Raw genomic sequence first — 16,216 nt, forward strand, 5'->3', positions numbered from 1 at the left:
CAGACCTCCCACCCACCTACTTTGTTTATGTTTCAATAACACTTAGGCAATTTTTTATAGTACAGAACTAAGCTTTCAGTATTTCAAGGTAACTTTAGAAAACTAATATGAAACTGATCAGCCTAAAAGGAATTTATATGTATAAATACAATTTTCCTGTATATTATACACTGATGTATGATTAAAATCTTTTACAAAGCAAAATACTTCAAAGAAATTAAAAGCTCATCAGTTTTTAGATTGCCCCTTTTCATTTATAAGTGACATAAAAATACCACTACTACTTTTTACATGAATTTAAGATGGAAATACTTTCAAGAGAATGAGACACCACAATGAAGGCTTCATGAATAATTTATTCCATTTGAAGTTTTTTTTGTTTTTGTTTTTTTTTTTTAAAAAGTATAAACCTTTTCATTTCCTCAATCACAATTTGTACAACTCAGTGTTATGGCATTCGGCAGCAATAGTGTTTGTTCCTTATTCTTTTTTTGTCACGTTAAAAAAAAAAAAAAGCAATTGGACCATATTAAATGTCACTGCTAAACAACTTTAAAACGCCCCTTCATAAAGTGACCAAGCTATTTTGAGAGAGTTGATGCTGACATGTCCAGTAATGACATTACAATTTATAGTTTAAACTCAGTAACTTTAAGGTCCACAAATCCAGTTTACTCTGAAAACTAAAGCTATTTTAAAACTTCATGAATACATCAACCTGAGGAGTATTTTAGGTCCCAAATCCAGTTTTAAATTAATACTCCACAAAAAAGAAAACACATATATAAAAATTTAAACCACAGTTCTGGGCCCATTAAAACATCAAGAAAAACTGAATGGTTAAGATTTTCTAGCGTATTTTTTTGAGGGTTGCAGGGAAGCAAAAGAATTTTATGTCAAAAACATTTTTCCTTAATTTAGACAAACTAAAGTCTTAAAGGAAACCCAGACCAAAACATCACTCATGCAACATTAAATGTATTAATAGACTGATATGTGATGCCATAGTGGATGAGTAGCAAATTATATGATGCAACAGCATTTAAAAACTTCGTTTTAATGTATTCAATTTGAACATTTTAAATAACGCAACATAGTATTTTGATATTACAGTATTAACATAGTGCTTGATTAAAGATCTGCAAATCTTTGTAGTAACACATTAAGTTAAAAAATTACCTCAGAAGGTAAATATGAAGACGAAAGGAGAATATTTAAATACAGTAATCTGTGCCATACTGACAATTGAGTACGAATACAGCTGAGGATAGTTGACTAAGTAGTAAGAGCTTAATTTTTAGTGGTTTAAGAAAAGTTAGAAAGATTTAAAAATTACAGCTACTTTAAAATTTAAGGATTACATATAAGTACACTTGGTGGCCTTGTGGCCAAACAATAAGGTGTACAGAAATTTATTCATACAGTGTTAATTCACAGTCCTGATAACTGAATGGCTTGCATAAGAAAGGTATGGCTAGATGTTTCTCACTGGCTGGAAGCAGACATTATATAACTAATCCTTTAAAATGCCAAAATACTCAACTCCCACCCTGCTTTGTAATGGATAACTGCACAAAAAACAGACATTAGCACTGTAACAAAGAAGTCATGGTGTTGGTGATCAACTGGTATAAAGTATATTACTTTGCTTACCTATTTAAACAAAATTTGTCTGTGACTACACTAGTAAGTCAGATCCGCCATCCTGCACAAAGGGCTTACTTTTTTTTTTTTTCTGAAACAAGTTTCCTGACCTTTTCGAATGGCTATTTAATAATTTTCCATTTGAGTGTGAATTTATATATGAAGGGAAGAAAAAAATCTTATCAGTAAATCCTATATATTTGGGAACTATTCCTTGATTCCCAGATAAAAAGGAATCATGTAACGGGTTCCTTTCTTATGGCTCCATATAAAAGAAACTGTCAGGGAATAATTTTTTAAAAATATGTTTTCAAACTGAGGTGTGGTTACTATAGATTAGTGATTTTAAACAACTGAGAGTATATTTTTTAAAGAGTCACTACTGAGATAATAAAATATATAAAAAAGAATACCATTTTAATACAAATTTCAAATAAGCATCTTTCCCCTCAAATCTCAGACAAGTATTTTTTTAAGTACAGAACAAAACATGCCAACATAATCTGTAGTGTGTTAGCATAATTTAAGAACAAATGCACAGATGTGACCTTTAAATTTTCACTTCAAAAATAGGCTGACCACTGGGATTGCATTATAATTTTGAACAAATGATTGAAAACCTTTGTTACCAATTGTGTTTTCTCTATAGGAAAAACAAGACTTGCTAATGTTTTAATATACACAATTTGAAGAAGTTATATTTTTCATAAGAAAGTGATATTTAAGCTAAGCATATAGTATTTACAAAACAAGTTTCAGTTTAAAAAAAAAAATAACAAAACATACCAAATTACAGTTTTGTAAATACAATCCATTTTGTCCTTGTAGAGAATTAGTGAACATACAAATTCAGAATTTAGCTAGACTGCTTCCAAGAAAGACAGGTAGACTTGGCGACTGTGAATTCAAGTCAGCTACACAGGTAGGAGGCTAACTTGGACTCTCTTGTGAGCAGCACTGTAGAAAGGATTTTTTAAGGGGATAAAGGCTGCATAAAAGCAGTTATCTTGGCATGTGCAAACAAGAAGAGGGAAAGCTGCATTGAAGGAAGGGGTGAATTAAAGTCCCTAAAATTCAAGTCCCTTCTTTAGGGAGGTGAGAACCTCCTTGGCATATGCCCTGCCTTTTCTGAGCTGTGTTATAGAAAAGTACAGACTCTGGTGTTTGGGACTGCCATCTCCAAACCAAGAAAATTAAATAAATAAAAAAGGCAAAAGGAAACAGGTTAAGTTTAGAAAATGGTTCTTTAACTAGTGGAATAGTCTGAATACCAGAATTCACTGAGAATCTATTTACACCACAGTTTGATTGCACACACACACCCATACATATGCATACTCTCACACACATTCCCAATCTTTAATTAAAAAAAAAAAGTCAAACAATCAAGAGTGACTGCTCTTAAAATAATTTGTAAAATGCCTAGAGCTGGGCTAAATTTCAACCTATAGCAGATCCTGAAGATAATTTTCATAATTAATAATACTCCCATGCCTAGAGGTGCCACTGTTAAAACAAACAAAAAATTTTAAGCATGTAACATTAAACACCAAAATTAGTTTAAGCATTCAGTAGCAAATGTTTTTCTTGTAAAACTAAGTTTCTTTCACTGGAAATGGCCTGAAATATTAGTCATAGCCCTAAACCATAGTACAAAATATAACTGAAGAATTCTCATTTTTATTCTAAGTTAAACCACCTAACAATATCACTTGTATATTGCCATCATGTTATTCTGTAAAGGTGTGATCGATATAAAATGTTGTAAGACCCGGTACCTTTTCAATTTATAAACACAGTGAACTTCATTACTGTACATGTACTCTGCAACTACAGCTTAGCTGTAAATCCTCCACACACAATGGTATGGACATTATTTCCCCTCTATCCCCATTAAACTGTACATCAAGACAATACAAATTTACTGTCCCACCCACCCCCTTACAAAAAAATAATACTCTAAAAGCAACCCTACTGCAACTTTTTAATTAAGACGATTACATATATTTTAGACCAATTGCTTTAAAGCAAGAAGGCAGTATAAACCTTCTAGGAAAATTTTTATAAAAGAGGTTAAGAAATATAAGACAATTTATACATTTAAAAACTTACAATAAATAAGAGATGCAGGCATTTTTGAATACTAGATACTATAATCCGATACAAGAACATCTTGATGTTCTGAAGCCATATGTTGAAATTCATTGTTCCTCATGTTTCCTTCTCCATGCTTTTAATATTCATTTAACATGACTGGGTACTATGGCTCATTACTTTTCACAAATACTGTGACTGGAAAAAAAAAGGTTAATTTTGCTACGAAAATGTTATAATACGTTGTGTATGATCGATCAGTCATCATCCTAAAGAGTTCAGTATAGTCAATGAAAAATAACAGGGTTATCGCCCCTCCCCCCAAGTCAAAACAATATTTGTTGAAGTAATAAGAATTAGACCCCATCACAAATGACTTTCACTGAGAAGATAACTGTAACTTAATGTTGCAGCAAAATCTTTTTCCTTGTTCTTTTCTTGCACAGTTCCATCAAATGAAGATCACAGCATATTCATGATAAAGTTATATAACTGATTCAGCACCACAAAATGAATTGGGAGACATGAGCGTCTGTCCTGGATTGCAGGGTCACAGGTTAGCCAGGAGAGTGCATTGTACTGTTCCAAAACAAACCTGAAAAGCAAGTAAACTAAGTCAGTCATGTATGTACCTACATTGTAAATTTTGGAAGCAAATTCGAAGATGGCATATAAGATTAAAAGTCACACACAGAAAAAAAGTTAAAGTATGAAATAGAGGGTCTTGGGGAGGTTAAAGAAAACTGATTTTCATTAAAATGTTCTCAGAGGTATATTACATGTATTAGAAAGGAAAGCACTCATTCTGAATGATAAATAATTCAACTAGAGATCCAAAGGTAACACAACTGTAAACTACTGCCCAAAATGACAAAAATATGAAAGGATCAACATGATAATTCCTTCCAAGCTTAATGGTAAGAAGAACTGTACCTGAGGACATCTGAAGTCTGGTTTGAGTCAAGTGGGTGGGAGTGTTTACTGTGAAGCAGCTCGTCAGATTGCACTGAAGGCACGTGGAGGTGCAAAGAGGCCTAAAAAGTAACAGATAATCGGTCAGCCAAATGGAAAAAAATCTGTTGGTTTTACCTTATTTTCCCAAGGTCTCCTCCTTGATGAAATATATTTTAGACTTATGTAATGAATGGGAGCCACTATAAACATGGCTATTCTTCTTGTTTAATTCATTATATAATTTTTAAGTGCATAACAAAATTTTTTCAGTTTCATTGCTTTCGAGGCCACATAGTAATCCTACAAAAAGGATTTTTAATTATTTTCTATGTATAACCTGCCTAGGTGTGTAAAGTAAACATTTAAGAAAGAACAAAACTGATAAACCTGAGTATAGTCTCTATGTAACATAGACTATGCAAATTAACCTAGGTCTAGCAGTGAAAAAAGTACTGTGCTAAGTAGCTTCAGTGTGTGACTCCTTGCGACCCTGCAGACCATAGCCCGCCAGGCTCTTCCGTCCACAGCGAATTTTCCAGGCAAGAATACTGGAGTGGATTGCCATGGCCTCCTTCAGGGGATCTTCCCAATTCAAGGATCGAACCAACATCTCTTATGTCTCGTGCACTGGCAGGTGGGTTCTTTACAACTAAAGCCACCTGGGAAGTCTGAAGTACCAGAAGTAAGCATAGGCAAATATTTTACCTATAAAAGCTATAAATCTTAAGCAGAGCTACTTTCAGTGGCTGGATGAAGCACAAGCAAGAAATCAAGATTGCCAGGAGGAATATCAATAACCTCAAATATGCAGATGACACCACCCTTATGGCAGAAAGTAAAAAGGAACTGAAGAGCCTCCTGATTAAGGTGAAAGAGGAGAGTCAAAAAGTTGGCTTAAAACTCAACACTCAAAAAATGAAGTTCATGGCATCCCGTCCCATCACCTTATGGCAAATAGATGGGGAAACAATGGAAACAATGACAGACTTTACTTTCTTGGGCTCCAAAATCACTGTAGATGGTGACTGCAGCCATGAAATTAAGACGCTTCCTCCTTGGAAGAAAAGTTATGACCAACCTAGACAGCATATTAAAAAGCAGAGACATTACTTTGCTAACAAAGGTCCATCTAGTCAAAGCTATGGTTTTTCCAGTAGTCGTGTATGGATGTGCGAGTTGGACCATAAAGAAAGCTGAGCGCTGAATAACTGATGCTTTGGAACTGTGGTGTTGGGGAAGACTCTGGAGAGTCCCTTGGACTGCAAGGAAATCAAACCAGTCCATCCTAAAGGAAATCAGTCCTGAATATTCATTGGAAGGACTGATGCTGAAGCAGAAGCTCCAGTACTTTGGCCGCCTGATGCGAAGAACTGACTCACTGGAAAAGACTTAGAGGCTGGGAAAGACTGAAAGCATACAAGATGACAACAGAGGATGAGATGGTTGGATGGCATCTCCCAACTCGATGGACGTGAGTTTGAGCAAGCTCCGGGAGTTGCTGATGGACAGGGAGGCCTGGCGTGCTGCAGTCCATGGGGTCGCAAAGGGTTGGACACGACTGAGCAACTGAACTGACTGACTGACTGAGCACCTTAGGTAGTAATACAGTGCACAGATGTATTTTTTGCCCCTTCAATTTCATAGTGGAGGCTTAGTAACAACTCATACACTCACTTAGGTATGGCAATCAAGAGTAAAAGAAAGGGATGTGGTACTCTTCTTCACATTTCAATTAAAGAAAAGTGAACTGTTTTGTTTGTAAGTCAAAATATATAATAGTGTTAAGCTATGAAAAGACATAGTACTGACTGCAGAAACTCTTGACAGATCTCATTCTGTGTACGACCATAAAAGGTACTATTTTATATTGAGATGCGCTCTCCTCTACAATTGCAATAATATGTGTAAAATTTTGTGTTGTGTATTTAGAAATATAACCAAAAATATGTTTCAACTGCCCATGGGCCCTTGATTTATGAGTTATAAGCAAAAGTCTTTCATATGGCAGATTATAACAAATAAATGAATGTAATTAGTAGCAGTGCTCTAATTTCAATGATAAACAGATTTTTTTAATCATCTAGGTAACCTTTTTTTCCCAAGACAAGAGAAACATACCAAATGATTTTATTGCCTATGGTATAGAAATAAAATGGAATGTATGAAAAAAAAAAAAGGTGAACAAAATTATGGTAAGTTATGCCTTACCTGGTAATTCAGACCAGAAGTCCTAATCTTGTTACACTGTATCTGAGGGTGAATGCCCACTTTACACTATCCTCTCTGCAAATAAATATTGAGTAGAAAAGAATCTGGATAGTCCCTTGGACTTCTTATAAAGTGGTGTTTCTTAAAAACATGTTCTGTGAAACACTATTATTTGCTGCTGTTTTTCAGAGCTTTTAATGTGTATGGTAATAACAAAAGAGAGCAGAAAGCACATGGAGCACTTCCTAAAGGAGCAAAGAACCCTTTGTTTTGTAGAAACTCCAAGGATTACTACAGAAGTGCAGAAATCCCCCTGGGAACACGTTCTGGTAATGAGACACAAGACCACTACACATACACTGGAAGGGGTAGAAAAGTCTTATGCTAAAACTATTACCTTGGCCAACACTCTCTAAATATATTATCTCACTAACAGTCAATTCAGATCAACAGCTCTTGTATTCTTCATGAATGTGCTACAGAAATTCACTGTTTAATTAAAATGTCACTGACTCAATGATATGTGAGCCAAGGGAATCAGATTTAATAGTAACAGGCTTAAAAGACAGCAACAAGCTTATTGGTTCAAGTACCCACTAAATATAATCCTAAAAAACTAAAATATATACTATTCAACTTTCATCCTACAAATAAAAATCAGTTGGCAAGTAGTTAAGTTAGCATAATTTATGGAATAAACCAGTCAACTTCTGGTGGGTTTATACAAGAATAAGTGAAATCAGATCTGCATTTGTTATTCTGGAAAAGTAGTAGTAGCAGCAGGAACAAACTCTAGATAGAGCTTTCACATTTCATTTTACCATTTTATGATTTATCTCCACCTTGTTATATCACTTGATAATTAATTTGTTTTGATAAAATAAGTCACTATGGGTCTGAGAATACCATTACTTGAAAACCACTCAATAGTTTTAACACAGCAATTTACACAAAGCTAGCAAGCTTTTTTAAGGAGGTAGGGAAATGCACCTAAATAGTAAACATTTTTACAAAGATTATGAATCCTTTAGTTCTCAAAATAATGATGCATAATAGGAGTATACTATGATATAATTCAAAGAATAACATTACATAATCATTAAAAGATCCAGGTTTTAATCAAGTCTACTACCAATTTATGACTCTGGACAAACGATTTTTTCTGAACTTTTAATATGCTCACTGAGAAAATGAAAAGGTTAAAGGTATTTTAATACAAGGTTTCTTCTAGCTCTAAACTCTAAATGTGTAGCTAAAAATAATTAAGAGCAAGGGTCTCAGATAGTCCATTTAAAGTTATTTAAAAGTTTAAACTTAATATAAATTTAAGAATTAGAGTTGTTTCATAATTATTCTCTTTGTTATTTTATCTAGAGAGTTATATGTGATAATGCATTTAAGACCTCAGACAAAAGCTAAAGACTTCAAAACACCACTTCCATACTTCTTAGGACTTAAGTGGTCAATCAGCATCACTCAGGAACTAGCCAGAAAAAAAATAAGAGCAATACCTTAAGAAAAAGGGGACACTGATATTGTGCTTGAGGACATGCTGACCAGAACCAGTCAGGTAAGGGACCCGCTTTGGCAGTTGATACAAAGTAACCAAGAGCCAATGGTTGCTGAAGAATATTAGTTACTTCATCATGAGATTCTGTTGAAAGTAGTCGATCAGTACCTTGACCCTTAAAAAGACAAAATTAAAAATGTGTTAATTCATTTACTGTAATAGCTATAAATACAGAATGGTTTTTTACTATCAGTCTCATTATCTAATTACTTCAATTTAAAAAATACTGAAGGATATTTTAAAAAATCAATTTGCTATGTATCGTAATTAGTAATAGCATTAAATAAATGAATTTTAAGAGTTTTAAGAAAATATACTATTTTAACAAGTTTGTATTATTATGTCAAGCACATGTTTAGCATGTGAGTGTATCAATCTTTGTAGCTGACTCAAAAGTACAAAACATTCAATGAACTTTCTAATTTATTTCCTAATACCCTCTCAACTAATTCATGATCGTATCCCAATCCAAAAGGTGGACTGAATTTACCTTTGTTCATGTGGCACTATCTATAAAATGCAATTAAGAGTCATTTGGAAGGCATTATGGCAATGCTCAGATCCTTTAGACTAGTTAACACATTCTTTGCTATTTAAGGAAACAGATAAAAAGAAAACTGATATATCAACAGGAAATGTTCAATGCAATTATTACCTACAACAGAAAAAAATAAAAGATTTAAGTGTCCAATATTTGGGGAATGATGTAACAAACTAGATAGTATTGCTGACTCAATGGACATAAATTTGAACAAACTCAGGAGATAGTGAAGGACCCTGGCATGCCGCGGTCCACAGGATTGCAAAGAATTGGACATGACTTAGGAACTGAACAGCAATGAGAACAAACTATGGTAAAGGAACAATGCAATTTAAAAGCTGCTAAGGGAATTCCCTGATGGTCCAGTGGCTAGGAGTCAACGCTTTCTCTGCCAAGGATGCAGTTTCAGTCCTGATCTGGGAACTAAGATCCCACAAAACTGGTTCTATTAAAGTGGTATGATTATTGGTGCTTTTCCTTATTTGTGTCTTTTTTTCCATCATTTCATTTCTTTCCAGTTAAAAAAGAAAAAGGAAAGGATGCAAAGTAAGGTCAAACGAAGATCCTTCTTTAAACATATGCATATTACAATAATTAAATAACCACTATATATATAATTTCATTCAAATAATGATGTTATTCAAATGAAGCTCAAATAGTTTTGAGTTCAAACAGAAGGACAAGACAAAATGTTTCTGTAAGTGGTAAAAATAAAAAGGGGAGGGGTTGGTGTTTTTTCTATTTTTATGGGAAAATCAGTATTTCCTTTATGTTCCTTGTCCACAGCTCTGATATGAATGGCAGCTCTTGGAGTCATACCCTGTTTTTCAGATAATCTAATCCTATTTCTACGTAGAAGCTATGGTGAAGTGGCAGGAAAACTAAAAAGGATTAATGCCAAGTAGTCTAGAAAATACAAAGTCAGAGAAAGAACCTTAGAGACCCTCTTAATAATGTACAACTCTCTGTGGTAGAAGTACATGAATGGACTGTTTTTTCCCTTGAAAATTAGCAAGAAAATTAAAAGTGTTCTTTCTCATTGATATAATCCATTACTAAGTTAATGAATGACATTTAGATAAACTGAACTTATAACAGGGTTACCTTGCCAGCATCACCGCCATGGGGGTAATGAGATCCTGGAGAATGAACAGGAGAACCCGTTGGAGATGCAGGAAGGATATTAATGATATCAGGGTCAAGATCATCTCCTGTGTCTAATAAATCAAAGATACCCATTCCATCTGCTCCATCTATGAAGAAGGAAGAAAAAATTAAATATTCCCTTTTTCATATCCCACAGTCATTTACAAGAAAGGGTTAAAACAATGGATCTTAACCAAAATGAGTTAATTTAATCATTTATTGAATGTCTACCATGTGCCAAATATTGTGATAAGAGCCAAATAATCAACTATGCATAAACAAACATGAGACTGCTTTGAATAATGGTTCCTCCCCAAAATGCCCACATCCTAATTCCAGAAACCTTGAATATGTTACAATAAAGAACTTTGCAGATGTGATCAAACTAAAGGTCTTGAGATGGGGAGATTTTTTCTGGATTATCCAAGTGGGTCCAATGTAACCAAACGGGTCCTAATAAGAGGGTTAAAGTAAGCTTAGAGTCACTGAAGATGTGACTGTATTATCTTGCTGGCACTGAAGATGAAAAAAGGGACCATGAGCAAGAGATGTACATGGTCTCTAGAAGTTGTCAAAGACAAGGAAACAGATTCTCCCTTAGAGCCTCTAGAAAGAATCAACCCTGTAGATACCTTGACTTTGTATTTATAGCCCAGTAAGAATAATTTTGGACTTCTGACTTCCAGAACTGTAGGAAAATAAATGTGTGTTGTTTTAGGCCAATAAGAATGTGGTAATTTGTTACAAATAGCAACAGGAAACTAACACAAATGCTGGGAATGAAAATGTATTTAAAATGAGACTAGTTAGAACAAATTCCTTAATTCTTTATTATTAAAATATTCAAGTTACTGTATACACATTAAAAGAGGAGAATAATTATTACCCATACTTTTGACTTTAGAGATGTGCCATTTTCTAAGGTAACTCAGAGCAACAATGGAACACCACTTATTTTCTCTTGTACTAAAATGCAATCTATACAAGTACATCTAGAAAAGTTATAAATTACTATACTATTTTGGTAAATCAAAATAGAAAAGAATATAAAATGACCTGCAAAGTTTACATACAGGTAACTCAACAGTATGTACATAAACTGTACAAATATTTTATGACCAATGTTACCTTTTAACGTAAGTAAACATCAGGGACTTCCCTAGTGGTCCCGTGACTAAGACTGAATTCCCAATGCAGGGAGTCTGAGTCTGATTCCCAGGAAACTAGATTCCCACATGCCACAACTAAGAGTCCATATGCTATAAGCAAGACTCAGTGTAGCCAAATTAATTAATCACTCAAAAAATAAGTAAACATTTATGGGGTAATTCACAGCATTAGTTCTGATATCAATAAAGCAGAAGAATGGTATTAGTCTCCTGTAGCAGTTTAACAAATTTCCAAAAACATATTTAAACAACAAACATTATTTTCTTCCAGTTCTGGAGGTCAGAAGTCTAAAATCAGTTTTACTGGGTTGAAATCAAAATGCTAGTCATTAGGCCAAAAATCTAGGTATAGGCAGGGGTGTGCTCTCCCTCAAGGCTCCAGGGGAAAAATCTGTTTCCTTGTCTTTTCCAACATCTATTCCTATTTGCCTTGGCTCATGCTCTTTCCTCCATCTTCAAAGTCAGCAGCCGTCATTTCTGACTCTGCTTTCCTCTGTTCCCACTACACGGTCCTCTCCTCTTTTGTGTACAGTCAAATTTCTCTTCTATGGATATATAAGACTGCGTTTCGGGCCCAGCTGCATAAGCCAGAGTAATCTCTCCATCTTAGATCTTTACTCAGATCTGCAAGCGCATGCATATAATGTTAACAATCACAGGTTTCAGGAACATATACAGGACACAGATGCTTTGGGAGGCATTATCTAATCTATAATCAGTCAGAATCACCCAGATTTATTTTATATTTGCAAACCTCTAGAGAACAATTTGACTTCCCTGGTGGCTCAGATGATAAAGCATCTGCCTACAATGCAGGAAACCCAGGTTTGATCCCTGGGTCGGGAAGATCCCCTGGAGAAGGAAATGACAACCCACTCCAGTACTCTTGCCTGTAGAATCCCATGGATGGAGGAGCCTGGTGGAATACAGTCCATGGGGTTGCAAAGAGTCGGACACGACTGAGCGACTTCACTTTCACTTTTCAGAGAACAATTCACTTACCATTGTTGGGATTGAAAGCTAAGTCTAAATTTTCGGTGGTATAAGTAGCTGAAGCTACTTGCACAGAAGCAGAAGTTGGAAACACAAGTATATGAGTACATGATATATCCTGTGGGGTATTAAGCTGAGACGTCTGCATGTTTAGAGTGGAGCTTCTTCCGAATACAGAACCAGTTGACACAGAATCTGAAAAGAAAATGAAAGGTATTTTTTTCTTTTAATGAATGAAGAATCAATTTTACGTAATACTTAGAAACTTAAGTACATAAAGAATTAAATCTGACATAAACTAAAGATAGCTAACCTGGCATGATAACAAAAGAGCCTTGGGGTTCCATTGCTACCAAGCAAGCACTGAGAATGCTAGGAGAGTCTGCAGCAGATATACCACACATTCTACACATGTCTTTCAGCCTTTTACTTAGAGACTGCAGGTTTCGACGACTCAGCAAACAGCTCCAATCTGTGGGTATCAACAGTAAATAATAATAATAATAATATCCAAAGTAAAAGCACTGTTACCAACCTAGAGAACAAAAGTTAAAACATAATGGTTTTGAAATTAATGTACTCCTCAAGAGTCATCAAGTCAAAAGTCTATTACTGATATGTCTCAACATCTTTTACCCCCTAACTTCAATATATGCTGATAACAGTATCTACTGAACATAGGATGAGTTGACTAATAAGCAGAAAGGGGATAAAACTGGAAGATGACAAGAATAGCAGTAATAGCACTTATATAAAATTGCAATAAGTTCTCTTAAAATTTGAGTTAGGCCATTTGGGCGCTAGACAACAGAATACTAGGTTTTTATTACCTTTTGCATTTTATTCAGTACCTATTCCTAGATATGCTTTGAATAGTATATGAATTAACATAAAATAGAAATCTAAGTATTAAAAAACAAAAACACAAATTTACCTTTTAATTCTCCATGACCAATCCTTCCTAGACGGCCAATTACAACTCTCCATGGCAATGAACTCATCTGTACAAGTCCTAAGCACCATTCCCAAAGTTTCTGTAGACCAAATCTTCTAGCAGACCCTTTTTTCCGACGAGCTCTGTTGTATGGAATAGAGACAGTCATAAATATTTCTAAAATTCCAATGACATTTCAAAAGAGCTCGAATTTGTGAAAAATTGGTTCCTTCATTTTAATGCTTGACATTTTTTCACAACTCCTAAATAAGAATACATATAAAATTACAGGTTTGGTATGCTAGTTTACATTTTGTTTAATACATACTAAAATATATACTTAAAATTAAAGAACTATTCACAAATTATCAAAATTCATCATAAACAGTGCTCTACACCAGAGACTGGCAAGCTCGTTCTTTAAAGGGCCAATATTTTAAGCTTTGCAGGCCATCAAAACTCTTCTGCAACAACTCAACTCTGCTGCTGCAGCATGAAACAGACAACAGTTACACAAATAAGTGTGGCCAGATATGGCCCCAAAACTGGAGTGTGCCAACCTCTGCTTCATACATTAAATTGAAAAATGTCAAAAAAAAAAAAAAAGAAAAAAGAAAAATATCGAACAAATCCCCCCATACTTCTCAGAACAAACAAAGCTGTTTTCTGCATGCATGTCCTTTATTAGGCCAAGTACATAAACACTCTCTGGAGAGCAACAATAGCTATCATTTGTTGAGTACTTACTATGTACCAAGCACCCGCCTAACTAACTTATATGTAACACCTCATTTCATCCTAAGAACCCTTGTAAGGCAGATAAAATTATCCTCCTGATTTTACAGAAAAGTAAACTATAGCTCAGTTGGGTAAAGTAATTTTCTCAAGATCACACAACCAATAAGCCAGGATTGAATCCAGATCTCTATGACTCTAGCACTGGACCTCTTAACCATCATCTCACTTTTACTTTCAGTAAAATGGCAATATACTATCTCTGTATTGGGAAGGTAGTATTATTATTTCTCTATTCTCATTCTCATCCTTCACAGATCAATATTTCTATATCTGTTTCTTCAACGCCACTATACCCAAATAATCAATTTTTTTTTTTTGCATACAACCAATTTCTGACCTTAGAACTACAGAATGTTTTTAAAAGAAAGAAGAAAATAAAGGAGAGAACCAAAACTGAAAGATCAAAAGTTATTTTATGGACTTTTCACATTCTCTTAAGCAATGTTCACTAGCTTTGAAATATGGTATCAGTATGTCTATTAAGTGATAACTCAATACAAGGTTCATCTGTTGTAAACTATTAGTCACAGCCTTCATGAATAACTAGTCATGATACCTAACTACTATCAAGAAGAATTCTAAAGAGGGCCACCATTTTCAGAAGACACTCTAATATTTAAATAGTAAAAATTTTAATTGTTGTTTGTTTAGTCACTAAGTCATATCTGACTCTTCTGTGACCCTCTGGACTGTAGCTGCCAGGTTCCTCCATTCCAGGGATTTCCCAGGCAACAATACTGGAGCTGGGTGCCATTTCATTTCCCAGGGGATCTTCCTCACCCAGGGATCAAACCTACGTCTCCTGCATTGACAGGTGGATTTCTTTACCACTGAGCCACCAGAGAAGCCCCAAATTCTCAGTGAATAAAGTTAATTCAGTTTATTAGGGACTGTATCTTAGATGGTACCTGAGAAAAACAAATGTTCTAGGATGCTTTACTGGATTTTAAATTGCAAATGACCTTCTAGTCCCACGTTTCAAAATTTGTTAGGCTAAAATCATTACCTCAAGGTTTATTATATACAATTTAGGGGCTTTAATCTCTTTAACAGATTAATCAAAATTATTAATTCCCTTATATAATATAAATATTCACTATAAAAGAAATGAAAAGTACCCATAATCCCAAGACTTTATATAATGATACATTTAAGAAAATAAAATACCTGTTTGGGACATCAATGTTAATGATACAAGTTTCTAAAAGTTCTCCATATAGATCTGTGCAAGATGCAAGAATCCATCTTTGATCATGTGATAAACAGTAGCCCACGAAAAGAACATTATATTTCTGTCCAGGTTCCCCAAAGGTTTCTCCTAGCTCTGTTTGTTTATCCTTCACTGGAGCCAGGATAAAAGGAGGTGTGTAAAGTCGAATACACTCTGGTCTCTGTAGAATAAAACATTAAGTTACTATGGCACCATACAAGCGCAGAAAAACTTTTTATTGAAAATAAAAACCCATTATAAGATAACTGGAAAATAACTAAAAAGAAACCTGCACTTAGTTTTGCATAAAATCATACAAAGTAGTCATTTAATAACTTTGGTTATGGAAAACATACTTACATCAGGACTTTTAAGAGCTGTTTCCATGGCTAAACCTGGACCAAAACCAGTCAATGTTTTCACATTGGTTGATGTTGGAAGTGGTCTTCGACACTGGGTAAAGGCCGAAAAAGCCAGAGATTTTAAATGCTGGGTATAGATTTGTCTATCTTCATGCTTCACAGGTTGCAACAGGTACTGACAGGGAACAATCTAAGAATTAAAGGCAAATAGTACAAATGTTAAACTTTTAAGAAGAGATAAAAAAAGAATAGTAGGTTTAAAACTCTAAAAATTTTTTTAGAAAATTTAAACAGAACCTAAGTAAAATAATAAAGAATTATACTTCCTTATCTAGTATATAGATTTTTTTTCTAGTACATAGATTTTTAATAAATACTCAATTATACTAATGAGTTGTTATGTAAAAATCTTTAGACATTTCTACGTAGCAGCTATATTGATTAATACTGCCAGTGACTGCCACAGTCCTATTGCAGTCTATAAAGAAATAATTCCAATTCTCTGCATACAACTTAATGTGTGGTTAGTTTTTCTCTACTTTTACTTTATAACCAGTCTTATTTAGAACTCTAGCTTATTTCAGTCCATTCTT

At 34.3% G+C, this 16,216-nt stretch overlaps 1 protein-coding gene across 3 annotated transcripts in view; it reads right to left on the reverse strand.

The window, feature by feature from the left end:
- Positions 1 to 336: 336 nt before the first annotated feature.
- Positions 337 to 16,216, reverse strand: part of MED13 (mediator complex subunit 13) — a 97,458-nt gene continuing 81,578 nt past the window's right edge. For all 3 annotated transcript variants that reach the window (XM_044939613.2, XM_025281169.3, XM_044939614.2), the window contains 9 exons: positions 15,622 to 15,813; positions 15,219 to 15,442; positions 13,254 to 13,396; positions 12,633 to 12,791; positions 12,329 to 12,514; positions 10,116 to 10,264; positions 8,412 to 8,585; positions 4,672 to 4,772; positions 337 to 4,333 (listed from right to left, as the gene is read on the reverse strand). In XM_044939613.2, coding sequence (XP_044795548.1) covers positions 4,201 to 4,333; positions 4,672 to 4,772; positions 8,412 to 8,585; positions 10,116 to 10,264; positions 12,329 to 12,514; positions 12,633 to 12,791; positions 13,254 to 13,396; positions 15,219 to 15,442; positions 15,622 to 15,813 — 1,461 coding nt within the window. In that variant the 3' untranslated portion in view covers positions 337 to 4,200. The remainder of the gene's footprint in view (positions 4,334 to 4,671; positions 4,773 to 8,411; positions 8,586 to 10,115; positions 10,265 to 12,328; positions 12,515 to 12,632; positions 12,792 to 13,253; positions 13,397 to 15,218; positions 15,443 to 15,621; positions 15,814 to 16,216) is intronic.

Source organism: Bubalus bubalis, chromosome 3 (genome assembly GCF_019923935.1).
Source record: "Bubalus bubalis isolate 160015118507 breed Murrah chromosome 3, NDDB_SH_1, whole genome shotgun sequence".
In the NCBI taxonomy this organism is placed as follows: Eukaryota; Metazoa; Chordata; class Mammalia; order Artiodactyla; family Bovidae; genus Bubalus; species Bubalus bubalis.